The sequence below is a fragment of the Paroedura picta genome, chromosome 2, assembly GCF_049243985.1.
Source record: "Paroedura picta isolate Pp20150507F chromosome 2, Ppicta_v3.0, whole genome shotgun sequence".
Classification (NCBI taxonomy): domain Eukaryota; kingdom Metazoa; phylum Chordata; class Lepidosauria; order Squamata; family Gekkonidae; genus Paroedura; species Paroedura picta.
The window spans coordinates 327071-353725 of NC_135370.1; the positions used below are offsets into that span (position 1 = coordinate 327071).

A 26655-nucleotide genomic window follows, 5' to 3' on the forward strand; every position below is an offset into this window, starting at 1 on the left:
GGCTAGTCACAGCACTGATAAAACTGTTCTGACCGGGCAGTAATCTCAGGGCTCTCCCAGACTCAATTACCTCAAACGGTGTCTGTTGAGAGCCAGTTTGGTGTAGTGGTTAGGTGTGCGAACTTCTAATCTGGCATGCCGGGTTCGATTCTGCACTCCCCCACATGCAGCCAGCTGGGTGACCTTGGGCTAGTCACAGCACTGATAAAACTGTTCTGACCGAGCAGTAATCTCAGGGCTCTCCCAGACTCAATTACCTCAAAGGGTGTCTGTTGAGAGCCAGTTTGGTGTAGTGGTTAGGTGTGTGAACTTCTAATCTGGCATGCCGGGTTCCATTCTGCGCTCCCCCACATGCAGCCAGCTGGGTGATCTTGGGCTCGCCACGGCACTGATAAAACTGTTCTGACCGGGCAGTGATATCAGGGCTCTCTCAGCCTCACCCACCCCACAGGGTGTCTGTTGTGTGGAGAGGAATGGGAAGGCAACTGTAAGCCGCTTTGAGCCTCCTTCGGGTAGCGAAAAGCGGCATATAAGAACCAACTCTTCTTCTTCTTCTTCTTGTGGGGAGAGGAAAGGGAAGGCGACAGGAAGCTGCTTTGAGCCTCCTTCAGGTAAAGAAAACTGGCATATAAGAACCAACTCTTCTTCTTATTATTATTCTAAATAGTTCATCATCTTCTTGGAGAGAAGTGATGAGTGGAGTGCCTCAGGGATCTGTCCTTGACCCTGTGTTATTCAACATATTCATAAATGATTTGGATGAAGGAACAGAGGGGGTGCTTATTAAATTTGCAGATGATACTAAACTGGGAGGGGTAGCAAACACAACAGAAGACAGAATCAGCATACAGGACGATCTTGAGAGGCTGGAAAAAGGGACTAAAATGAATAAAATGAATTTTAGTACCGAAAAATGTAAAATTCTGCATTTAGGAAAAATCCAATGCCTCGCTATCGGATGGGTGAGACTTATCTTGGCAGCAGTATGTGTGAAAAGGATCTGGGGGTCTTAGTAGACAAAACAGTGAATGAGTCAGCAGTGGGACTCAGTAGCCAAAAAGGCAAACAGGATTTTGGGCTGTATTAAAAGAAGTATAGTGTCCAAATCATGTCAGGTGATGTTACTGCTTTACTCTGTGATGGTTAGACCTCATGTGGAGTACTATGTTCAGTTTTGGGCACCACAACTGAAGAAAGATATAGAGAAACTGGAGCCTGTCCAGAGGAGGGCAACAAAGATGGTGAGGGGTTTGGAGACCAAGTCACATGATGAAAAATTGACAAAGCTTGGTCAGTTTAGCCTAGAGAGAAGATGACTTGAGAGGTGATATGATCACCATCTTCCAGTAGTTGAAGGGCTGTCATATAGAAGATAGAGAAGAGTTGTTTTCTGTTGCCCAAGAAGGGTTGGACCAGAACTAATTGGCTAGGATTAATTCAAAAGATTTTTCATCTAAACCTCCAGAAGAAGTTCCTGAAAGAGCGGTTCCTCAGTGGAACAGGTTTCCTGTAGAGTCATAGAATCATACAGTTGGAAGGGACCTCCTGGGTTATCTAGCCCTGCACTATGCAAGACACTCACAATCCTATAAGTTATCCTCTGTAACCTGCCACCCCATTGAATCTTCACAGAATCAGCCATCAGATGGCTAGCCAGGCTCTGTTTAAAAATCTCCAAAGATGGAGAACCCACCACCTCCCGAGGAAGCCTGTTCCATTGAAAAAAATGCTCCAACTGTCAGGAACTTCTTTAGGATGTTTAGACAGAATTTCTTTTGCATTAATTTCATCCCATTGGTTCTGGCCTGCCCCTTCGGGGCAAGAGAGAACAACTCTGCTCCATCCTCTACAAGGCAGCCTTTTAAATACTTGAAGATGGTTAGCAGATCCCCTCTCAGTCGTTTCCTTTCCAGGATAAACAGGCTAAGCTCCTCCAACCTTTCCTCCTACGTCTTGGTCTCCAAACCCCTGACCAACTTTGTTTCCCACCTCTGGACACACTCCAGTTTGTCTTCATCCCTCTTCAACTGGGGTGCCCAAATCAGAACACAGGACTCCAAGTGAGGCTGAAGCACAACAAAGTGGTACCATCACATCCCGTGATCTGGACATGGTACTTCGTTTGATAAAACCCAAAATTCCATTTGCTTTTTTAGCCACCGAGTCACTGCAGAACTTTACATTTGTCCTTATTGAATTTCATTTTATTCAGTTCAGCCCACTTCTCGAGCCTATCAAGATCATCCTGTATCCTCATTCTGTCTTCTGTTGTATTTGCTACCCCTCCCAGTTTAGTACTGTCTGCAGATTTAATAATTACCCCCTCTAATCCCTCATCCAAATAATGTATAATTATGTTGAACAACACAGGCCCCAGGACAGACCCCTGGGGAACTCCACTTGTCACTCTTCTCCTAGAGGATGCAGAACCATTAACAAGTACGCTTTGGGTATGATCTGGAGGTGGTGAGTTCTTCTTCTTTGTACATTTTCAAGCAGAGGTTAGATAGTCAATTGGCAGAAATGCTGAACTTAGGTAGATTGTGACTAGGTGGGCAGGTAGTTGTGAGTTCCTGCATTGTTCAGGGGATTGGACTAGTTGACTGAGGAGGTCCCTTCCAACTCTGCAATTCTATGAATCTAGTCCTGCCTCCCTGAGAGAGTGATGGGAATCACCCAGTCAAGATGCCCTCCTGACTCAGAGGGGGAACAACACATTCCCAGCATTTTGTTTCCCTTCTCTAAAAGGATACCGCATCTTCTTAGAGTCCGGGTTGTATGTAGAGACCATGACAGTGCAGGCTCCGCAGGCTCCGATTCCACAGTCATACTTAGTTCCTGTGAGACGGACTGATTATGTACAGCACAGTGAAGGAAAACAAAGGTAGTCTCAATTCTGCTTTGAAGTTCAGTAAATATTTTTATTGAGTGGAAGGAGTCTCTGGAAATGTATCCATTCACCAACCTCCATGAGCCTCCATATACAGCTGGAGCATTTGTGAAAAATTTGGCCAGTTCACCCTTCACGAACTTCCCTTCATGATCCACAAACCCACCAAAATTCATCATGAACCTTAGGGGCTTTTTGCACGCCTTCAAAATAGCACAATGGTTGCCAATTGAAAACGCTACTGATTTGCTGTTTTGCACAACGTTGTCGACAATCTGCCACACATCTGAAACCAATCTGCAAAAAGCGCATCCTTGTAGCGCTTTCAGGGAAATCCCCAAAAGTGGATTCACCCTCCGGAAAGCGATACACTCCTGCAACCAATCTGCAACACTAGTGAAAAAGACCTGTGCGTTAACATTGTTGCGGTTTCTACAATGTCCCTCCCCCTGACTCTCTTCTCTGATCTTCCGGCGAAGCGATCGCCATTTTTTTTTCTCCGAGCGAGCGGGGATAAACGCACCAGCGAGCCTCTTTCTGTTTAGAGGCTTCCCTGGCTTCAATCCCTCCCCTTTAGTCACTAAGCACAAACCACGGAAAAGCCCGTTTGCTGATGTATTTTCCCTTTATTTTTTACACATTCATTCAGCCGAAAATCGGGCCCGTGAGAGGGGGGGGGGGATTTTTTTTTTTTCACTCGGAGGGAGCGTGGCAACGATCAAATGATCAAACGACAGCTCAAACACACTAGGCAGCTGGATGGGTCTCTCCGTTGCAACGAATCTACACAGATTCGTTGCAATGGGTCTGTTTTTTTTATAAAAAAACCTTTCTTAAAGGGAAAGGGGCTGTTTGGGAGCATGCTAATGGCTGCCCATTGGCTGCTTGACGGCCAGGGGTGGGACGAGCTTGGCAATAGCACTTCCTTTCTAGCGATTTCTGCCGAGACCGGAAACCTGTGGGAAACGCTACAAAACGCAACTGGATTCCACTACAAAGGCAGGTATGCATAACGACGAATTCCACTATTTTAAATGGCGATTTTTCATTCAGTGACCAATTTGCTACAAAGATCCCGGTGCGTAAAGCCCCTTAGTTTCTGAACTGGTCCCTACTGGCCCATCCCTACTGGTCATTCATCATGATTTGTGTACGGAGGAGCCTGCCTTGGTTCATGGGGCTGAATTAGGTGGTTCTCGAGCAGAGTCCTTCCCTGCAATTCTTGACCCCACAATTTGCTTAAATTTAAACATGACGTCAGCAAATTGATTTTAAAATCTCTGTGATTTTATAGCCTCTGTTATAGTTTAATGTTAATGTTACTGATATTGTGAAAATTTGAGTTCCAGGTGCTGTTTCTATACCGCCACTTGCCGTAGCCTCGCGGCGGTTTACACATAGAATTCTAAAACAATAAAACGCCAATAAAATCCCCATTAAAATAACAATCACAATCAAAAGCGCCTGCAAAGCGCCTGCCGATTGGGCCCTCCGCTTGCCATTCCGGCCCCAAGGGGCCTATTAGCCCCTTGGCCCCAAGCTTACGAGTTGGGAGGCGCGCAGGGCTGTTCGGACAGGATTCCCAGAGGACCAGCGTACCTTCCTCGTAGCTTCTGAGAGGCGTTTGGGGCACTCATTGTGGTACAGCCAACACCTCCATATAAAACAGTCAGGTCCTCAATGACAGCCGTGCCTGGCTGGAACCGGACTTGCATTGCAGCATTGGTGATTGCAAAGGCATTCTTCCTCCGCTCAGCCTGTCGGAAGGCGGACACAAATTCGTCCTGGCAAGACAAGGAGAAATCTGGTCATTTACCCCTTTGTAACCGATGCTTGTTTTCATTCAAATAGCCAATTTGCACATGAAGAAATTGTTACCTAGATGGCACTTCCATATACCAATGTAAAAAGTAATGCTCCGAATGAAGACTTTTACATTTGATAAGCATATACAGCAGTTTGGCACAATGCATGTAGTTGGTGTACTGGGAATACAAAGCTCATTTCCCTGTCTGTGCACACCTAAGAAATATACCACATATGAATCAACCAGACGTGCCATCTATATGAGCTTCCTTATTGTTTCCTATACAAAAGGACTTCCTAAGTAGGAATTTCCCTTTTTATTTGTATGTTGTGGAGTGGGCGGGGATTGTTTTTTATGTGAAGAGAAAAGCAACTTAGCAAAAACAAAACCTGTTAAGAGTATCCAGTGTCCAGTTGGCTGCTTAAGGCTGCCATCATTTAATGCCACTGGACTGTGGAGCAATTTCTGCGGGGTAGTGTTAGCAGAGTGAGGTCTCACACCCTGATTTAAGAGTAAGGAATGGTTTATTCAGGAATTGCCATACTTGATAGTGCAGAGGAGAGACAGAGAGAGGAGCAGACTACATCCCTAACTAAGAGAGAGGCAGGTAGACTGGAACTGTGGCTTCCAAGAAGCAGGAAATTGCCCCTAAGACCCTATGTCTGCTGTCCCAGACAATGGCATGTGGATGCCTTGAACCAGAGGTAGTCACACTGAGGCCCTTCAGATGTCCATGGACTACAATTCCCATGCACCCCTGCCAGCGTTCGCTGGCAGGGGCTCATGGGAATTGTACTCAATGGACATCTGGAGGGCTGCAGTTTGGCTGCCCCTGCCAGATGGACAAATGCTACACTCTCTGGCAAGCTGGTATTTAATGTCTGCAGAATCTGATTTTATATTGGCAGTTTGATACGTGAATTCTTGATAGACAAAAAGGCACACTCACTTTCTTTGAAAACGGTATAAAAACAGAGACGATGACCTCTTTGGGGAAAAGGTCTGCCTCGGGCAGCCGTGTGAGGAATTCACCATTCAGGGGAATCTGTCGTCTCCCACCTGTCAGAGAAACGTGTAGCCATTACAGATGGTCGCCTTTGCAGACACGCCATTTACAAAGCCCATGAAAACTTTCAAAGATATCAGATCCTATGCCTGCCGCAATGTGAGCTTTAGATTTCTCTCACCAGATTTATTCTAAGGCAGTGGTTCTCAACCGCTCTTACCTTGTGACCCCAAATGCAGTGGCGTGGGGCACATGGACGCGGGCTGCCTGCACATGTGCCAGCAGCATGCATGCACATGTGCGCAGGCACAGAAGACTCCGGCAGCATAGAAGTGGCAATTGGAATGGCTCTGTTGCTGCCCACCACCTGTTGCCCAGCAGAAACCAACCTGGGGACTCCCAAGAAGGGGCCAAGTGACCCCAACTGGGGTTGCGGCCCCTAGATTGAGAACCACTGTTCTAAGGTATTATAGTATATCTAGAAATACGCAGTGATTGAATCATCTGAACCCTTCTAAGTCAGTAAAATGATGGTGCAAACCCTAAACACCTACGTCCATCCCATTTAGTTTCCCGAGATGGGTATTTATTATATGTTTTATTTATCTATTATTCGATTCTTTGAACATGCCCTCCCCACAAGCAGGCTTGGGACGGTTCACAACAGCATTTAAAACCAGCACTCAGAAAATATCAAAATTACAATAAAATTAAACATTTATCATTTCTAAAAATGCCCTGTCTTCTGCCATTCTGCCATTTTATTCAGCTCTCCATTGTCTTTCTGCCATTTTCCAGCCATATTGATGGTAATGTCCAGGGGTGAGAGGAAGAGGGGGGAAGGTGCCGTGGGGGGAGTGGACAGTAGTGATGGGTGGGGAAGGTAGGGGAGGGTCTGGGTGGGTGGTGTGGGTGGGGGCTGATAAGTGGTGGCGGAGGTGAGTGGGGATGTTGGGGGCCGGTGGGAAGATCATGCGGGGGAGAAGGGAGGGCTTGTTCGGGGCAGCAGAGGTGAGCGGGGATGTTGGGGGCGGGTGGGAAGATCGTGCGGGGGGAGGAGGGAGGGCTGGTTCGGGGCAGTGGAGGTGAGCAGGGATGTGGGGGAGCAGGAAGCTCGACTGGCCCGGCAGGCTTGATGCCGGGGCCAGAGCTTCCTGCACGGCAAAGGGACAGCCCCGCTATGCCTGCGCCGTGGCCGGGCTATCCCTTTACTGGGCCGAAGCTCAGGGGGGGCCGCCCTGGCCGCCACCTACCTTGCTTGGCTGCAGAGTACTGGCGGCAGTGGGGCAAGGCGGCGGGTCGGCAGGTGCAAAGCGCCTGCTGATTCATCAATCAGAGGCCAAGGGGCTACTGCGCAAAGCGCCTGGCAATTGGGCCATCCAGTTGTCAATCCAGGGGGAAGGGGCCAATGGCCACCCTTCCCCATCCCGGACAAGGCCCCCTCAAGGGCCCTTACTGCTTTATTTATATCGCTCCTGCGGAGCGGTTTAAAGATTATTATGAGAAAACCAAGACTTTAGTCTTTGCTAAAACAAGCTGACAATAACAGTGGAAGGTGAGAGAGAACCAAATTGAGCAAGTTTTCCACTTCAAATATCTGGGTATAAATTTTAGCCATAATAATAATAAAGGTTTTCTGAATCTGAATCTTTGAAAAGTGGCTCATGTGTGCTAAATGGTACAGTGGAAGTGCAGATCATGAGAGTGGTTGGCATTCTTCCATCTACATCAAGCCAAACTACTAGTGCCCTATTTGGCCCTGGAACACCTACCCATGGTGATCCATGTGGCAGGAACCTCAAGACTAGACTTCGGTAAGTCGCTCTACGCTGGCCTCCCCCTATCCCTGACCCAGAAACTGCAGTTGGTACAGAACACAGCTGCTCAGGTCCTCACAGGAACATCTTGGAGGCCCACATTCGCTCTGTGCTCTTGCAGCTGCACTGGTTACAAATAGAATTCCGGATCCGGTTTTGGTACTCACCTCTAAAGCCATTCACACTTTGAACCCAACGCACCTGAGGGACGGCCTCTCTGGCTATGCCCCACCCCTAGAGCACTTTGTTCTGTAAATTCCAACTGGTTGGTGGTCCCTGGTCCCAAAAGAGTGTGTTTGGCATAAACTAGGGCCAGGACGTTTTTAGTGCTGACATCTATTTGGCTAAATGAACGCCTGGAGGAGATCCAGGCACAGTTCCGCAGGGCCTGCAAGATGGAGCTCTTCCACCAAACCTTGAGGTGGGGTCAATGACCTTTAACATCTATGCCCCCCCACACACACAAAACACCCTCATAAAGACACCCAGCCTGTGTGGTAAGACTACAACTCAATGCTGCTATTGCTCTATGCTGCTAATTTGTTATTATGTTTTAAATTGTTGTTAATCTTATTGTCAAATGTTTTATTTTTTTGTTGTTTTAATTGCTCGTTATCCAATAAACTGTGTGCCTACATTGACCTGAGCTGGTCTCAGGAGGGTGGATAATGATAATGATAATAGAAAAGTGTCTTGGAATATTTGGTTCATATTGCAAAGTTTTGCCCAGTCATAGAAGCGTAATACAGAATACAGTAAATAGAGCTCCCAAATAGTACACTGCAAGCAAGGTAAACTTACATGTATTCAAGTAGATCCAAAGAAGGGAGAGAAACTTCATCTAAAGAGCACGTTCCCTAACACAAATGACCGGCCTGTCCAGCATCATGTGTGTGCAAGTGTGAGGCCGTGGTCTCTACAGGAGAGATCTGCAGAGAGATGTGTCTTCATGGATAGCCATATGAAGCAAGGGAGAGGACAACGGGATAGGCAGCGGAAGGGTTAGAGAGGTAAGACAAAAAGAGACAGCCTATACAAGAAGAAGATACCACTTGTACACCCTTAGGATGCTGCAGTGCCCCCTGCCTGAGTCATGGTCTGGTGAGAATTCAGGATAAAACCATTTTTCCCCCTGCACAGACCTTGTTCCTGAATTTTGAAAGGGAGGGGGGAATTCATCCTACAATTCTTTGGTTCTACTGTTTTGCATTTTGTACTGGTCTCTGACTGAAATAAATGTTTATTTATAATTCTTTGGTGAAACTCTGAGGCTTTTCTGAAAACCTGGGTATTACCCCAGTACTGAAGACTCCTATACTGCACCTGCAGATGGCCTTGTTGTGTTAATCCACATATGAGACTCAACCATGGTTATTAGTTATACAGATTCTGCACTCTATTTTGTCCCCAAAACAACATCTATTAACAGACTGTAAGGCCTTTTACCTTTTGATGCCAGATTGAGGATAGCTTTCCCAGCTGCCAGAACAGGGTTCAGATCCCAAGGTGACCCTCTGCTTACAATGTGACCTCCTAAAGACTGGGAAACAATGACACTGTTGCTGTTAGATCAAGACAGGGAGCTGTGTTAGTCTGTAGAAGTAGAACAGAGCCAGATTACAAAATGTGTGGCAAGGAAGGGGCTTTTGTGAGTTGCTGCTTCCTTCTCCTTAGTTGCGCTGGAAACTATCTCTTCCCAAGACATATCACTACCATCCCCTTACAGTCCCATTGTCCCAAATAAAATACATTGTGAGGGATGTGGATACGTGAGTTAAACAAGGTTAGCATGCATAGTGAAAGTAGCTGTTTTATTGCAAAGGAACTTCAAGAACAGGCTACAAAAGGGAGATTGCAGAAATGCAAGTTATTACAACCCTCAAAACAATGACATACCCGGGACTCAACAAGGACATAGGTTTTTTATCTCACTATTCATGCTAACCTTGTTTAACTCGGCCATCCACATTCCTCACCATGTCTTGGGATGAGATAGTTGCCAGCACAGCATTTCACTTGCAGGAATGTTTCACTCTTGGATGGAGACAGATGGGGCCAGCAGCAAAGGGTGGGGTGGGAACCGTTGATCACTGACATAGATTTATTCCTCCTATGTTTTTGTGAACTACAACTGAATTCGAGGGGACTGATTGGCTGTTTTGGCAAAGAATTATCATATGGCTGTATTTGGATGTGTGACACAGTTTACTAATTTAACAGAAATAACTTTTGCTTTATATTCCCATTGTCATGTAGCAGTTCATAGTCTGAGGAAGAGTGCTTGCTCTCGAAAGCTCCCACCTTGAATAAATCCTTTTTGGTCTTAAAGGTGCTCCTGGACTCTGATTTTGTTATGCAAAACTTAGCTATTCAAGAGGGCTTTTCTGCACAGGGTTCCACGACACAAAACAGTCTAGATCTTTATTTATCCCATGACACGTGTGTAGTGCAGGAGGAAATCCTCTGATGGTACGATTGTCTGGCAGCCAGGCAGAGACGTTCGCAGGTGGTTGGCCATTGCCTGCCTCGGCATCGGAACCCACGTTCTCCTTGGAGATTTCTTATCCAAACACTAACCGAGGCCAACCCTGCTTGGCTTCCAAGACCTTGGGTGGGCCTGGGATATCCAGGTCGGGGCTCGCTTGGATAAATTATGAGCAACTGCGGTCTATACTTCTGTATTGTAAGTTAATTATAAGTATGATCCTATTTATATAATTTCTTTACTGTTTTCTGTGACATGGGAATATTTATGTTATGCTTCAGTTCTTTCTGTGGCAGTTTGCACTGACCACCCGTTTCTGCTCCAGACTGCACTGCTGATATTCCTCAGGGTCTTCTGTCCCTCCATGAACAGCATCTCGTGGAGATGAGGATAGGGCAGTGGGAGAGAAGAGGCAGGAATGTTTCAGACTACTCTGGAAAGTTTGATCTGGGACCAACCCAAACTAGGATATTAATTAGTTAAGTAAGTAAGTAAGTAAGTAAGTAAGTAAGTAAGTAAGTAAGTAAGTAAGTAAGTAAGTAAGTAAGTAATTGCTTAATTAATTAATTTTTGGATTTATATCTCACTACTCTCATGACGGCTTACAATTTATAATTGTAAATTATACAATTTATAATTGTAAGCTTACAATTTATAATTGTAAATTATACAATTTATAATTGTAAGCCACCATGAGAGTTGTTGTTGTTGTTAGATGCGAAGTCGTGTCCAGCCCTTCACGACCCCATGGACAATGATCCTCCAGGCCTTCCTGTCCTCTACTATTTCTCAAAGTCCATTTAAGTTTGCACCTACTGCTTCAGTGACTCCATCCAGCCACCTCGTTCTCTGTCGTCCCCTTCTTCTTTTGCCCTCAATCGCTCCCAGCATTAGGCTCTTCTCCAGGGAGTCCTTCCTTCTCATCAGGTGGCCAAAGTATTTGAGTTTCATCTTCAGGATCTGGCCTTCTAAGGAGCAGTCAGGGCTGATCTCCTCTAGGACTGACCGGTTTGTTCGCCTTGCAGTCCAAGGGACTCGTAAGAGTCTTCTCCAGCACCAAAGTTCAAAAGCCTCAATTCTTTGACGCTCGATCTTCCTTATGGTCCAATTAGAGTAGTGAGATACTCTCTACCATGAGAGTAAAGGTAAAGGTATCCTCTGTGCAAGCACCAAGTCATGTCGGACCCTTGGGGTGATGCCCTCTAGTGTTTTCATGGCAGACTCAATACGGGGTGGTTTGCCAGTGCCTTCCCATGAGAGTAGTGAGATATAAATCTCATAATCCTATAAACCCCCTGACAACCCCACAAGACTGGCAGTCAAATATACCTCCCAAGCAGACCTACCTAGGGGTGGGGTGCATAGATGTAAATGCCCGGCCTGATGAGGGGCCATGTTGATGCCCTGGCCTCAACCCAGGACCTGGTGGAAGAGCTCCATCTTGCAGACCCTGCAGAACTCTGATAGCTCAGTCAGGGCCGTCAGCTCTCCCGGAAGCTCATTCCACCAAGTTGAAGCCAGGACTGAAAAAGCCCTGGCCCTGGTCGAGGCCAAGCATACTTCTTTCGGGCTAGGGATTAGTACCTGCAGAGCAAAGAGCCAGTTAGGTGTGTATGCCAGTCAGTGATGTGGGTCTATGGATGCAGTAATGTCTTCATTAATGGCCTCATCTCCAGACCTCCTGCTTGGAGCAGACATCATGCGACAGTTGCCTCTCCTTTAGAGGTTGAAGAAGATGAGGGAAAGTGAGTCAGGCCATGGTAGGGACAACCAGAGTGGGATTCTCAGTGACAACTGGCCCTGGTTAGATGAAGGGGCCTCTCAAATTATAAACTACGCTCAAAACAGACCTCCTCCAAAAGACCGTCCTCATCAATGCTGTCTTGGCAGAAAGGGACATGAGGTAATCTATATCTTGTGAATTGTAGTAGTCTGGAAGACCTACAGCCAGGTTCCTGATCTGTTCTCCCGCCAGTGTTCTCAGCTGCTTCAACAGAGTTTGGTACGTCTTTGTGTTCTCTGCAGGGAGTTCTAGGACAACATTTAACAGGATCTCCCTCAGCTGGGCCAAGGAGGTCGCGGCACCTATCACAATCCCTGGAACAAAATAATAGTCATCAGTTTTTAGGAATCACAACTGGCAAGCACAACTGGAGTCAGAATTGGTATTCATTAGAGCAGCACAAAATTGCACAGTTCTGAATAATGTATCCATCCATCCATCCAAAGGAATATAAAGAACAAGCAGGAAACTGTAAGGACTTGTGAGAACCATATTATTTCCCCTTTTCCAACTATTTCTTCTTTACCTTCAACTGAAAGCTCCATATCCTCCCCAGTTCTCATAGTTCTTTCTCTCCTTCCCATCCAACACCCAAATTGCTTTTCTCTGTCCCTGTATCTTCAGCATTTTCTCCCCACTGCTAACACAGAAAAACTATGGCCCATTGGTTTACTAGCTATTGGGCCAAGACCACATATAACAGGGAACCCTCAAGGTCTTGTGGGGGGTACCTCACTTTCCCCTGTACTCCCCACCCCACATTATTTCCTGTTTGCCTTATCCTGGCAACCCCATATCCTCTTCCCTTTTGCTGACTGTATTTCTCAGCCATTCACCACGGATTAAAAAAAATTATTTATAATTTCACTTATAGATCACCCCTCCCCAATGACAGGTTCTGGCAACAGTATACCTTTAAAGCCTGTAAAAACAATAAAAACATAATAAAATACAATTTGTTCCATGGCCTATAGTATGACTCGAAAACAGTAAATAGAGGGGAGCCTCATATATGAGGAGGATAAACATGGAGAGGAGCAGAGGGAGGCCCATAGAATTCCTAGGCCAGCAATTTGGCCTCAATTATAGACCTGGTAGTTCTGTTTACAGGTCTTGAAGGACTTTGAGAGCTCCGCCAGGGCCTAGATCTCCACTGGCAACTCATTCCACCAAGCAGGCTCTGGCTCTGGTTGAGGCCAGCTGGCACTCTGTGGAGCCAGCCAGGGACCACCAGTTGATATTGGTTAAATGGAGCCAGTGGATATTCATTAAATGTCATGTTCTGCTTTTTATCTGCCCCCTCATCTGGAATCAAACATTCTTCTATTGCTTCAGACCAGCACGTCGGCCCACCCCATAATAGCACATAGTGAGCTGGTGGTTGGAACCTACTCTGAAGCTCTATCTGTTATGTCAGATTGGCTTTCATAGACCAATTATGCAAAGGGTGGGAAGGCCGGGCTGGCAGCGGCATGGCAGTTGCCACCAGCCCAGCCGCCTACCGGCCCTGGCCCGCATTAGGGCCTCCGATGGCCTGCGGCAAGGGAAGGCTGAAAATCTTTGCCATGGCCGCTATCATCAGAGGCCAGGCCAGGCCCGGTCCTCCCCGCACCTACAGTGTCCCAGGAGGGATACAAAATGCCACATTTGACTCCACAACGCTTCACGGCACCGGGCAGTTGAGTGGAACATCATTTCCCACTTCCGATGGTGGGACCGCATCGTGCTGCTGCCCTCGCATCGGGCTGTCTCTGCAAACCTGGAGCCTTCTCTTGCCCATTCACATCTCCAGTCACTGAATTTAACTGTCCCAATATTTCGCTGACTTGGCCCTTCGTGTCTAGATTAGCTGCTAAATGAGAACAAACAAAATGAGAAAATACCTGTGTGCCCATCTTATAACTAATGTTTCCCTGGCTTCAATTTGACATAATAATCATCAATCTGGAGCCCTTGAGGTAAAGAGTATTGCGTTGTCTTTCATACACATTGGATGGAAATATATGAAAATATCATTTTAATTAGTTCTTCAATAACAGTAACTGTAAGCCACCCCAAGACGGCAAGGAGAGGGGCAGTTTATAAATTGAAATATAAATAAAATAAAACACTTACTGGTCAGCTGAAAAGCCAAATCCCATCTATTTGCCCCAGTGGCTTCTTATATCCCCTTGAGACTTACCATTGGGTACTCTATAGAAGACATGCAGTTCTGGAACCCGAACAGGATAAAGGATGACTGGGTACCAAACACCCAGTTTTTTCACATCAATTCCTAAAAGAGATGAAATTGGGTTTTTAAAAATTAGAGTAATATGAAAGAAAATGGTAGCAGAACAACATCTCAAAATGTGGGGGGCCCAAAGATCCAAAAGGCCCAGGATGGGGGAGAGCAGGATTTCAAGTGAAAAACTGTAGGTGGCGGGAAGTGGTGAACCGGTCTTCAAACCATCACTTTGCCCCCAAACAATTTCCATCTCCCACTGTCTTCCCCGTGTTGCTGTTTGGCATGAGCACACCTGTTGCACAATCCGATGCAGAGCTACTCCAGACAAAGGGGTAGGGGATTACAGGAGCAATTCTGCATTATTGGACTAATGCTGCATAAAATTGCACATGGATCAGGTCTTGGTCACATGTCGGTCCATTCTAGAACAATGCTGAAGGTTTCCAGAACTGTTAGCAGGACTGGGTATATTTTGACACTTTGTAAATCTTTCACTTAGAACCATAGAATCATAGAGTTGGAAGGGACCTCGTGGGTCATCTAGTCCAACCCCCTGCATTACGCAGGTCACTCACATCCCTATCACTCATCCACTGTCACCTGCCACCCCCTTGAGCCTTCACATAATCAGCCTCTCTGTGAGATGGCTATCCAGCCTCTGTTTAAAAATTTCCAAAGATGGAGAACCCACCACCTCCCGAGGAAGCCTGTTCCACTGAGAAACCGCTCTAACTGTCAGGAACTTCTTCCGGATGTTTAAATGGAATTTCTTTCACATTAATTTCATCCCATTGGTTCTGGTCCGTCCCTCTGGGGCAAGAGAGAACAACTCTGCTCCATCCTCTGTATGGCAGCCTTTTAAATACTTGAAGATGGCTCTCAGATCCCCTCTCAGTCGTCTCCTCTCCAGGCTAAACAGACCAAGCTCCCCCAACCTTTCTTCATACGTGTTGGTCTCCAAACCCCTCACCATCTTTGTTGCCCTCCTCTGGACACGTTCCAGTTTGTCAACATCGTTTTCAATTGGCGTGACCAAAACTGAACACAGGACTCCAAGTGAGGCCAAACCGGAGCAGAGTACAGTGGTACCATCACCTCCCGTGATCTGGACACGATGCTCTGTTTGATACAGCCCAAAATCCCATTTGCCTTTTTAGCCACTGAGTCACACTGCTGACTCCTGTTCAATGTATGGTCTACTAAGACTCCTAGATCCTTTTCGCACATGCTACTGCCAAGACAAGTCTCCCCCATCCTATATATTGGTGTATTTGGTTTTTCCTACCTAAATGCAGAACTTTACACTTGTCCCTATTGAACTTCATTTTATTCAGTTTAGCCCACTTTTCGAGCCTATCAAGATCATCCTGAATTCTGTTGCTGTCTTCTGTTGTGTTTGCTACTGGATGGCATCTGATATCTGCTGCTCCATCTACTTAACCCCTCAAGTGGCAGATGAAGAGTCAAATTCTGAATGTAATGTGGGTTGAAAATTAGCATTGCAGGGAGAATACTGGGACAGCATCTTTCTCCTTGATGTCTTTGTTTAGTAATAGCGAGGATTGTTTTGAAAACACAGCAAGCGGGAGTTTTAGAGATTACGGGGCTCTGGACAGAAGTCCAGGATAGGCACTGCCAGCTGCACTATCTTCCCACCGGGGCCACCCAAGGGCCCGTCAAGGGGTGGCCCTCACCCTGGGCAATGTGGATGGGTGCGGGCCCCCTTCACCTAGACACATGTGGCCCCACTGAACAGGCTGTCCAAGCCCCAGAGGGGACGAGAGTACAGCTGCTGCAGAGCCAGTTGCAGGAGCCCCAGAGGGGGATACACATGGGACCACTGCTGAGCCGGCTGCCTAAGCCCCAGAGGAGAAAGCCACATCCCCCCCCCCCCATCCACCTGACCTTCAAAGAGGATGGATATAAAAGTCTGCACTTCCTGTTCTTTTCCCCTCTGCTGGGGGGGGGGGCAGGGTCGTGGGTCAGCTGCCCTGGATGCCCCATGGCTAAAACTGCCCCTGGAGATGGGAGCACCCAAAAATACCATTCCACACTGGCTATTTGACAGAGAGAGCACTTTGCCCACTCATCCGGCTGTTTGTGCAGGTGTGGCCCTCGTGTCCACAGCACTGAAGTCAGCCAGAAGCCTTTTGTATGATCAATGGAAAGCACAGGGCTGCCGGACTTTACGGTGTAAAATGGCAAAATCCACTTGCAAACCGTCACGGAGGTGGATATTCAGCATGTGTGCAAATGCCCTTCCTGTTCAAGGCGATCTTTCTCCATCGGAGGAAAACTTGGTGAAGGGGAGCTGTACGAGGCAACTCTGCAGAAAGGCATCCAGTCCGTCATGCTGTGCAGGCCCTCTGCGGAAGCGGCACTGGCGACTCACCTATACTTGTGTTCCCTACCACAAGCGGGGCCTTTGGGAACTCAGCTTTCAGGTCCAGGAGTGCCGGGAGTGTGGCAGGAGAAATCCATGTCGTCCTTTCTCCGTTGAAAACCAGAGTTCTTTGTTTGCTCTCTTCGGCTATTCTCTGTAAGGAAATACAAAACTGGTATGTCACATTAGGAATAATTTTGCTCCCCCAAGAATAGTTGGGCTATTTTTAAAACAGGAAGAATCCCCTTTGGCTGTGTTGGTAAAGGGATAGGGCCTGTAGCCTATGCTAATACATTGCTGCCTATCACTGTACGTGCGCTGCGCACTCAGTAGTTTCTACACTACTTAGCATATCATGTTGAAAGGTTTGCTTCAACTCCGTCTGAGATTTCTGTTTGCTTTCAGATTTCTGCTGTCCAGTTCTGTACGGTTCAAGGGCTGCCCCATTCTGTTGACTGCACTTGCTGGTAATAGAGAGACTTCAGTTCATATGATGTTTTACCGCACCTTCTATGAATTTCAACAGAAATTTAATATGGGGTGCCTTCTAGATGAGAGCTCCAATCCCTCTGATTCAATAAGGCTCTACAGCAAATGTGCTGCCCTACTCAGGCACCCCCAGGCGGAGACCAGGACCCAACACCCTCAACCAACAAGCCAAGCCCAAAACACATTCCAAGTGCTAAGTCAAAATCCAGCCAGAGTTCTAGCTATAAGCTGAGCGAGTCTAAGTGCAGGGTGGAGCAGAGGTGTAGTCGAGGGGTGAGCTGAAGTCAGGGGCTGAGTCAGGAGCCCAAGTACCAAAGCCAGGAGCCGAAACAGGAGTCAGGAACTGGTGGACTGTCGAGCAGAGTTTCACTGAAGCATGGTCAGTGTGGGGACTGAGAGCAAGGTGACAGGTAGGGTCAGTGCTCAGATTGCACCCACAAGGAAGTGTAGTCACCACCCTGTTTAAGTGCAACCTGCTAAATGGCTGCACCTGTGGCCTCAGACGTCATCCCCCTAAGTGTCTGCACCTGGGGCCCACCTGCCTTGACAGCATGCCATCAGCCAGGTGCTCCAGTGGGGCGCTGTCAAATCCACCCATCAGCGCTGTCTTCTGGGCTCTGGTGAGCTGTCTGGGCTGGGCTGAGGTGCTGATGCTGACAGGGGGGGGGAGGGGTTGCTGGGACTAAAGGCAGTGTGTCTGCCTGTTCATCCTATTGGGGCTTGGATCGTGCCGATTGCGCCCTGACTCCTCACCACTCAGCCCCGCCTCCTCAGCCGCGTGCTCTGACAGCGATGAGGCTGTGCTGGTGGCACAGGTGCAGATGTTCCCAGCACAGAGGAGTCTCCAGAGGTGGAGGCATCAGTAGAGCCACAGACATGAGAGCAGCCTTTTTCAATGAAGGAGCCCCTGAAATAATTTTTCAGATTTCAAGGTGCCCTGGAAGTAATACCAGATGGCCACATCCCTTCCCCCCCCCCCCCGCCATATCCTCAGAAGGGACATCCCTTCCCATGTCCTCCTTTTGCTCCCTCCCACCACTTTTATTACTACTACTAGCTTTTAAGCCCACTGCAGGGAAAATACAGCGGGCGCTAGAAGAGGGGCGCACGGGGTGTGGGAGGCAGTCCGGCGGAGTGGGGGGGGGGACCTGTCAGTGGGTGTGCGCGGGCTGCGGTCGGGCCAAGGCCTACTTTTGAGTTGTTGGAGGGCATGACGAGGTGCTGGTGTTGGCCCGAGGTAGGTGTGGGGGCGAATGGAGGGCAGAGAGGTGAGGCAGCGGGCCGTCCTTCCGCGGGGGTGGTCTTGGGTGGTGGGGAGGTTTGCGGGCAGCGGCAACTCCTTGTGGTGGTGCGTGTGGAGGGGCGGGGGTGGGCAGGGTTCCTGACGGTCAGCGTTGTTTGGTGCATGGCACCTTGCAGTGGCGGGCAAGAGGAGCGTTTGTGGCGGTGGGACCGATGGGCAGATGGGAGAGAGAGGTAGATGGTGCTGGAAGGCGGGATGTGGCGGTGGCGGCAGGCAGCAGCGTAGGGCTGGTGTAGGGAGCCAGCATGCGGAGGCTGTGAGCAAAAGCTAAGCAGTGGCCGTGTGGACACCGGCTCCGAGGCCGGGGCAGCCGTGCAGCCGTGGAAGTGGCGCCGTTGGCAGCCAGGAGCCATCTGGCGGTGAAGACGTGCTCGCAGCTCACACACGGCTCTACAGGCTGGCCCAATACAGAAGCGGCCAAGTTTGCTGGCACATCTGGATTGGCCCCCGGCAGTGGCAAAAGTGCTGGACGGACAGGGGCTTCCTGTCCCGGACAGTGGCCGGACCCCAGGCTGTTGACCTGGACCGCAGGATGTGGACATGGACAACACTGCCCAGGTCGCTGTTTCTAAATTATAAAGAGGAACTATGGTAAGGATGCTGACTGACCTGCCTGGCTGACAATTTCATTTATCAAATGGTAGATGAACCCACAAGAGGTTCAGCCAAACTGGACTTAACACTGGATTCTATGACTCTGCCTCATGTAGGTTGGAAAGAAAAGTAGGAGCTCAGAACGACCCTGCCACTTCAGAGCTCCAGCTGGTTGGGAATCTCTGCTCTATGGTCTTTTCGCTGACACAGTGCCTGAGCAAATTGAGAAAGTAGCAAGATTTCTACAGAGAGTTCAGTTCATTTGCCAGAGCAGTCATGATATTAATTGAAATTCATCTAATGTATGTTTGTTGTTATTTGTCTTGTCAACCGGATATTCTTTGTATAACGCCATCAAAGATATAACGCCATTAAAGGTGCTAAGATATAACGTAATCCACCCAGTCTCAGAAATAAAGGTGGATTGTAAATAACACTAGGGGCCAAGCCTGTTGCATTCAGGAATACAGCGGGCACTAGATTGGGGGGAGGGGTGGAAGAAATCTCCGGATGGCCTCTCCCTCCCCCCAGGGCCTGGAAAGGCTGCAGGGCAGCTGTTAGGGAACTCACCAGCAGGGATCTGCAGCCTCCAAGCCTCAGAAGGAACTGAAAGGAGGAGGGGGTGGTCAGGGGTGGGGGACAGAAGGTGATCGGCTGGCCACTGGACAGACCAGCAAGCTGGTTGTAGGAGGAGGCACTCAGGGGCAGGACAGCTGCCCTGAGTGGGTGTTAAGTGCCGAGTGGCACTTAAGCCATGAGACATGCTCCTCCTCCAAGCCCTTTCCAGAAATATTCAATGGAACAGATAATAATAATTAGATCTGTGGATTCAGTCAGAACAAAGATACTTCAGCTGCAACAGGAAGAGAACTTTTATTAACAAGAAGGAAAACTGAGCAGCCCCAGGGAGAACACGGAGACTTTAGATACATATCCAAACTTTTCAGTCCATGCCCCCCTTAGACTTAGTTGTTAACGCACTCTTATTATTGGCTACTAAGCACACGCTACTGATTGGCTGCTTGAAACATCCTACTTTAACCTTCACCAGCAGTCATTTCAACACTTCACTCTTTTCTGCCAGCAATGTGGTGTCACCTGCATATCTCAATATTTACTCCACCTTCATCTAAATCTAATCCTGCTTTCCTTATATGTTCTGCATTTAGATTGAGGCACTCGGGAGACACATCCTTATCTGCCACCTCTGCCAATTGAAAGCCATTCTGTTTCTCCGCGTTCTTTCCTCACTGTAGTCTCTCGCTCAGGTTGCTGGCTGCATGTCAAAGCAATCAGGCACTAGAGCACTCTGGCACACCCATTTCCTTTAAACCCACCTGTCAAGGAGTCCAAACCTGAACCCCATGAGTTCCCAAGATAAGCGTGCGCAAGAAACAGACCTTTGTAAAAATGTTTGTAAAGTTCATTCCAATAAATTTCAGAATGTTAGTTCATCAAGAGACAACACAGACCACTAAAATCAAGCTGCTCAGAAAACAGGAAATACTAGTTTAACTATCTGACACAATAATGAATTGCATCAAATGGCACAATCTTACAATTATGAAATCACAGGCCTCAGCCAGCTTGGTGGTTAAGAGTGCGGACTTCTAATCTGGCGAGCCGGGTTTGATTCCCCAGTCCTCCACATGCAACCAGCTGGGTGCCCTTGGGCTCGCCACAGCACCGAGAAAGCTGTTCTGACTGAGCAGGAATCTCAGGGCTCTCTCAGCCTCCCCTCCCTCACAGGGGGTCTGTTGTGGGGAGAGGGAAGGGAAGGCGACTAGAAGCCGCTTTGAGCCTCCTTCGGGTAGAGAAAAACGGCATCTAAGAACCAACTCTTCTTCTTCTTCTTCAAGCGTTCTCTATGTTGCCATCAGCAGTTCAAAGGCTTTTAGTACCTCAGAATCCAAACTAGCCTCTCATCCCCAAAGCTACCTAGTTTGGTCCACCTAGATCAGGTGATGAGAGTGGGATGATCAGAACATGTTCTGACTAGAACCCTCTGGAAATTACCTCACTAGACCTGGTCCTCCCCGTCCCATCCTGCAGCTTGCCAGTCCTCATATAGAGCAAATTAGCCCATTCCACAGATGGTGAGAGGCTGCAAAGCCCAAGTAGTAACACCTGCAAGATGGAACCCGTTAGTCAGGACACACACAGCCCTCGAGGGGAGGAATCAGGGGGGCTCTGCCTCACAGCACCCATAGCTGCTCATGATCCTCCTGATCCAAGTCTTTGATGTTATCTTTGTTCTGATCATAATCTAGCAGAGAAATCTTAATCACATCTAAGACTGGCAGAGCTGAGTTGAAATCCTCTATGACTAGTTAAAATCATTCTCAACAAGCACAGGTAAAAGGATTATTTCCTACCATCAGTTCAGGTGGAAATATATACTCTTGGGTTGGGTCCCTGGGCTGGAAGTCTTCTGGTTGGCAGAGACCTGAACACATCTAATGGAAAAGAAATTAAAACCCAGAATTAGCATACATGGTCAATGGAAAAGAAGCATTAGTATTCCAAGAGTGGGTGCATAGGTCCCTTGCCATATGTCAACGGGAAGAAGGGTCAAAGCAAAATATACTGTGCAGATAATGAGAATGCCGTTCTGTTGCCTGAATGCAACTGGAGAATTCCTGGAAGGAATAAGGAGGCAGTGGGGCAGCCTTTGCTGAAGCCACCATCCCTGGATTCACGGGATCCAGCTACCACCAACTACTAACCTGTCTCGCATCTAGCGTTTCTATGGAAGGAGGGATAAAGAGCGGCCAGCATTCCAAGATGAAGCTTCAGTCCTAGACCCAGCCCAGTCGGGCTTCCGGCCTGGCCATGCAGTTGAAACAGCCCTGGTCACCCTGATGGACAACTGATTGAGGCAGGTCAGCACTGCTAGTATTACTTGACCCCTTGGCAGCATTTGACACAGTCGACCATGAGCTACTAGCTCACTGCCTTGTCAATACCAGAATATGAGGGACCGCCCTCCAATGGCTGATCCCTTTTCTTCAGGGTTGTGGACACAGGAAAGCAACTGAACCAATCACAAAGAGAGGTCCTCTCCCCAATCCTATTCAATATTTTTATGCACCCTATTGCCCAGCTGGTACAGGGGTTCAGACCGGGATGCCATCAATATGCCAATGATACCCAGTTCTTCTTCATGACAGATGGCCACCCTGATTCACTCCCAGATTCATTAGCCAAGATTTTTGGAAGCAGTCTTGGGCTGGTTCAAGGAGAGACGTCTGAAATTCAGTCCTTCAGAGACGGAAGTCCTGTAGTTTGGTAGGAAGGGTCCTGGTGAGGAAGTGCAAACACCCTATCTAGATGGCATGCAACTATTAGTAGCACATTCAGCCAGGAACCTCGTCTTCAGTGCCTCCCTCACCATTGGGGAACAGGTCACAAGAGTAGCTCATCTAGTATTCTTCTACTTGGGCCAAGCTAAACGACTAGTGTCCTACCTGGCCCCAGAACACTTAGCCACAGTGATCCAGGTGATGGTCACCTCTAGGCTGGATTTCTGCAACTTGCTCTATGTGGGCCTACCCTTGTCCCTGACCCAGAAACTATAACTGGTGCAGAATGCAGCAGCCAGAGTTCTCATGTGAACACCTTGGAGGGCCAACATTCAGCCCATGCTCTCCTACCAGGTGAATACTGTATCAGGCCCTGAGTACCTGAGGGGCAGCCTCTCCCCCCTATGCCTCCCAAGAGAGCACTAAACTCTGCAAACACCAACAAACTGGTGGTCCCTGGCCCCTTAGTTGGTGGAATGAGCTCCCAGATGAGAACAGGGCCCTGCCAGAGCTAAAACAATTCCTCATGGCCTGCAAAGTGGAGCTCTTCCACCAAGCTTTCAGTCAAGTCACGTGAACCAATTCCACCAACCCGAGGCCCCAAAGGTCCCTCTCACCACCAATGGCACCCACAGATGAAGAGCTGTTAACTGTAGGTTAAATGTAAAGCTGTAAAATTGTAATGTTCTACTGTTAAGTGTTAAAATGTCAAATGTTCTATTGTTACAAGTTTACCGTTAAAATGTTATATGTTCACGACCATACCATGAATTTTCATTGTAAACCGCCCTGAGCCGAAAGGGAGAGTGGTATATAATTGTTATAACATGATATATATAATTGTCGTGGTTCGGTCCTTGGTGGCTTGGGAACGGGACCGAACCCCGCCATCAGAGGCGCCCGCGATCACGGAGGTAGGGCATGGTGATCATAGGCAAGCCGGCAGCTGGGCGCCCCACCCGATCGTTGAGGTGGCAATGGCCGCTAAAGAACCTCAATGTCCCCCTCCACCTTTTGACAAGGGCTCGGAGATGGCCCTTTGTTCCAGGAAAATGGGCCATCAGGAACCCCGGAAAACCTCGCATATGTGCATGAGTCATGATTGTATCAGCATGTTCCCTCCGCAAGTACTGGGTGGGGCAATACAGCCTAAGGAGGTGGGTTTTGTATAAAAGGGAGCTTCCACCTGGAGTTCGGTGGAAGCTCTTACTCCATACCAGCGGACTCCACGTTGCTGAAATAAAGCTTGTTCCTGTTGTATCGTTCACCAGGCCTGGCGTGACGTTTTCTTCAAAGGGGCACCCTGTTTTTCAGTTAGCAAGCGGGTTCCCGACATCGTAAGAGCTTCCCACCGAACTCCAGGGTCGGCATCGCATCCGAGCGCTTATCGGGACGGATCCAGAGATGGCGTTTTCAAGCAACGGGGCGGTCTCGACCCCCACGAACCCCGGGAACATGAGTTTAATGTCCCCGGGAGATTTCCTCCGAAAATCGGGGGGCCAGGAGCAGCTGTCCGGGACCCCGAGACCCTCGGCAGCGGCGGCCAAGGGAAGGCGCCGGGCCATGGGTTTCCCAAGCACGGCGGGGAGCGCGCCGAGGTCTGGGGGGTTGGCCCCAACCTGGGACACCCAGCTGAGGCAGGCGCTTCGCCCGGTAGGACCTGAGGAATCCCTAGAGGACCTGCGGCGGGCCATGGCGGACTTGGCCAGGCGCTTGCAGGCAGCTGAAGCCCGTGAGCAAGCTCGGGCCGGGCCCGGGGGGACTGGTAATACAACGGCGGAGGGGATCGCGTCGAGTGAGGACGTCTCCAGCGACGAGGACGAGCCCGGTACTGGTGAGCGGGCCCCGGACCCCGACCCGGAGCAGTTTTCAGTCCCGAGTAGGCGAGACGGCCAGCGGAGAGGCGAGATAGCAGAGGATCTCGGGGGAGCGGGTGAGCCGACGGGGCGGCGAGAGCCGGACCAACGCAGGAGCGACGTGCAAGGCAGGGAGCGGCACGGCGTCGTTGGGCAAGTTGGTAGCCGGTGGAGCGGAGCAGGACGAGACGGCGGACGCCGAGAATCCCGGATCCGGAGGGGGTCGGACTACTCTCCAAAACGTTCCCCCCCAGAGCTTAAGGCGCGTTTCGACGGGACGCCGGACGACCTCCCGCAGTTCCTCCTCCACGCGCTGACGCATGCCCGGAGGTATGGAGACCGGTATGAGGACTCCGAGGACTTGGTCTGGGGGGTGGCATCGTGTCTCCAGGGCAAGGCGGGTCAGTGGTACCTAGGGTTGGCCGAGCGCGGCGACCCGGCAACTCGGGACCTGCAGGACTTCGTGGTCGCGCTCCGCCGACGATTCCAGGACCCCCAGGCTGAGGACAAGGCAAAGAGTCGGATCAAGGGACTTCGACAGGGTACTAGGGGGGTTATGGACTATATAGACATTTTCCGGAGGGAAGCAGGCAAGGTGTTCTCCTGGAACGAGGAGACCCAAATCGAGTACTTCCGGTAGGGCCTTAACCCGAAGCTCAGGGAATGGGCCGTGATCAAGGGGACGGAAGAAGATCTGTCTACACTGGAGGGGTGGTGTTTTGTGGTCGCCAAGCTGGAAGCCAGCCTGGGTTGGGCCGCCGCACCCCCCCGGGAGGCCAAAGGCGGGTCAGCCGAGGCGCCGAGACCGGGCCCCGACAACTCTCGCCCCAAACGACCCCCGAACCCCGAGCGGGAAAGGAGACGCCGGGAAGGTCTGTGCCTGAAATGCGGGGGGTCAGGACATTTCGCAGCAGCGTGCCAACGGCAAGGGGGGGAGGACCGCGGGCTCTCCCAGGGGGGAGGTGCGACACGCCCCCAGCAGGCACGCCGGGCAGAGGACCTCCGCAACGAACCGGGAAGCGCCCAGGCGACGGGAAACGGCCAGGACCTGCTGTAGACGGCGCCGGGCAGCAGGTCCCGCGGTGCGAGGGAAAACCCCTGCAGCATGAGGCGCGACCTCCGAACGTGGTAATTTTAGAGCTCCGGAACCCGGAGAACGGACTAAGTTGGGTGGGGGAGGCTCTTTTGGACTCTGGATGCGACCACAGCATGGTCCACCCCCAGATAGCCCGGGCTTTGGGGCTACCGAAGCGCATTCGGAAGGTTCCCCTGGTTTTCGTCCAGATGGACGGCAGCCCGATTCAGGGGGGACCTTTCGGGGAAGAGGTGGGTCCTATCGCCATCCACATAGGGGACCACCAAGAGCTGCGGTGGCTGATCCAGGTCCCCGTAGCGGGATATCGGGCGGTGTTGGGCCTGGATTGGCTGAAGGAACACAACCCCGTGGTGGACTGGCGGGCGGGGACCCTGAAGTTCGACTTGACGGTGGGTGCACGGCATCGGGTCCCCCACGAGAATTCCAGCCACAAGAGGACGGCGGCGCGTCCCAGGGGAGCGGCGGCGGCGCAGCAGGAGAAACCAGAGCCCGAGGTCCCGCCAGAGTACCGAGACCTCGCAGCCGTTTTCAGCGAGCGGGAAGCGGACGAGCTACCCCCACACCGCCGCACGGACTGCGCTATCAACATCCCAGAGGGGGCGGTACTACCCAAAGGGCGCATCTACAAGATGAGTGAGGGTGAGCTCAAGGACCTCCGGGAGTTTTTGGATAAAAATCTGGCCCGAGGTTTCATCCGGCCCGCTTCCAGTCCCATGGGAGCTCCAGTCTTGTTCGTCCGGAAAAAGGATGGGTCCCGACGGCTGTGCCAGGACTACCGGGGCCTCAACGCCATCGCAGCGGGGAACGCTTACCCCCTCCCGCTGATCCCGGATTTGCTGGCCCGGCTGGGCAAAGGGACTCTGTTCACTAAACTGGACCTAAGGGAGGCGTACTACCGGGTACGCATCCGGGAGGGGGATGAGTGGAAAACAGCGTTTAACTGTCAATTGGGACAATTCGAATTTAAAGTGATGCCGTTCGGCTTAAGCGGGGCACCTGGGGTTTTCATGAGTCTAATTAATGAGGTGTTGCAGGACCTTCTGTTTCAGGGGGTGGTGGTTTATTTGGATGACGTCCTGATCTACAGCCAAGATCCCCAAGAGCACGTGACCCTGGTGAGGGAGGTGTTAAAGCGCCTGCTGGCAAACCACCTATACGTGAAGCTGGCTAAGTGCGAATTCCACCGTCCCTCCCTGGACTATTTGGGCTACCGCATCTCAGCCCAGGGCATAGCTATGGACCCCGAGAAGGTGCAGGCGGTGCTGGCCTGGGAAAGGCCCCGCACCCGGAAACAGCTACAAAGCTTCCTGGGGTTTGCTAACTTTTTTAGAGGCTTCATCCCCAGATACTCCTCCGTAGTGGCTCCCCTCACGGACTTGCTAGGTACCAAGGGGAGAGGTCCTCGCGCCACGCGGCCCAGCGCAGCGCTCGGCTGGAATGAGAAATCGGAGGCAGCGTTCCTGGCCCTCAAGCAAGCTTTCGCGTCTGAGCCCACGCTACTGCACGTCGACCCAACCCAGCCGATGGTGGTGCAAGTCGACGCCAGCGACGCAGCAGCCGGGGCGGTTCTCCTGCAGCGAGACAAGGCGGGACAGCTGAGGCCGGCGGCCTACCTCT

The 26655-nt window shown here is 50.0% G+C and overlaps 1 protein-coding gene across 4 annotated transcripts in view; it reads right to left on the reverse strand.

Annotated features, from left to right (window-relative positions):
• The window catches only part of AOX1 (aldehyde oxidase 1), a 143022-nt gene that overhangs the window by 88230 nt on the left and 28137 nt on the right, over window positions 1-26655 (reverse strand). For all 4 annotated transcript variants that reach the window (XM_077319115.1, XM_077319116.1, XM_077319114.1 and 1 more), the window contains exons 8-14: window positions 21160-21240; window positions 16408-16552; window positions 13971-14063; window positions 11951-12102; window positions 8967-9060; window positions 5647-5756; window positions 4490-4674 (exon numbers count right to left, since the gene is read on the reverse strand). In XM_077319115.1, coding sequence (XP_077175230.1) covers window positions 4490-4674; window positions 5647-5756; window positions 8967-9060; window positions 11951-12102; window positions 13971-14063; window positions 16408-16552; window positions 21160-21240 — 860 coding nt within the window. The remainder of the gene's footprint in view (window positions 1-4489; window positions 4675-5646; window positions 5757-8966; window positions 9061-11950; window positions 12103-13970; window positions 14064-16407; window positions 16553-21159; window positions 21241-26655) is intronic.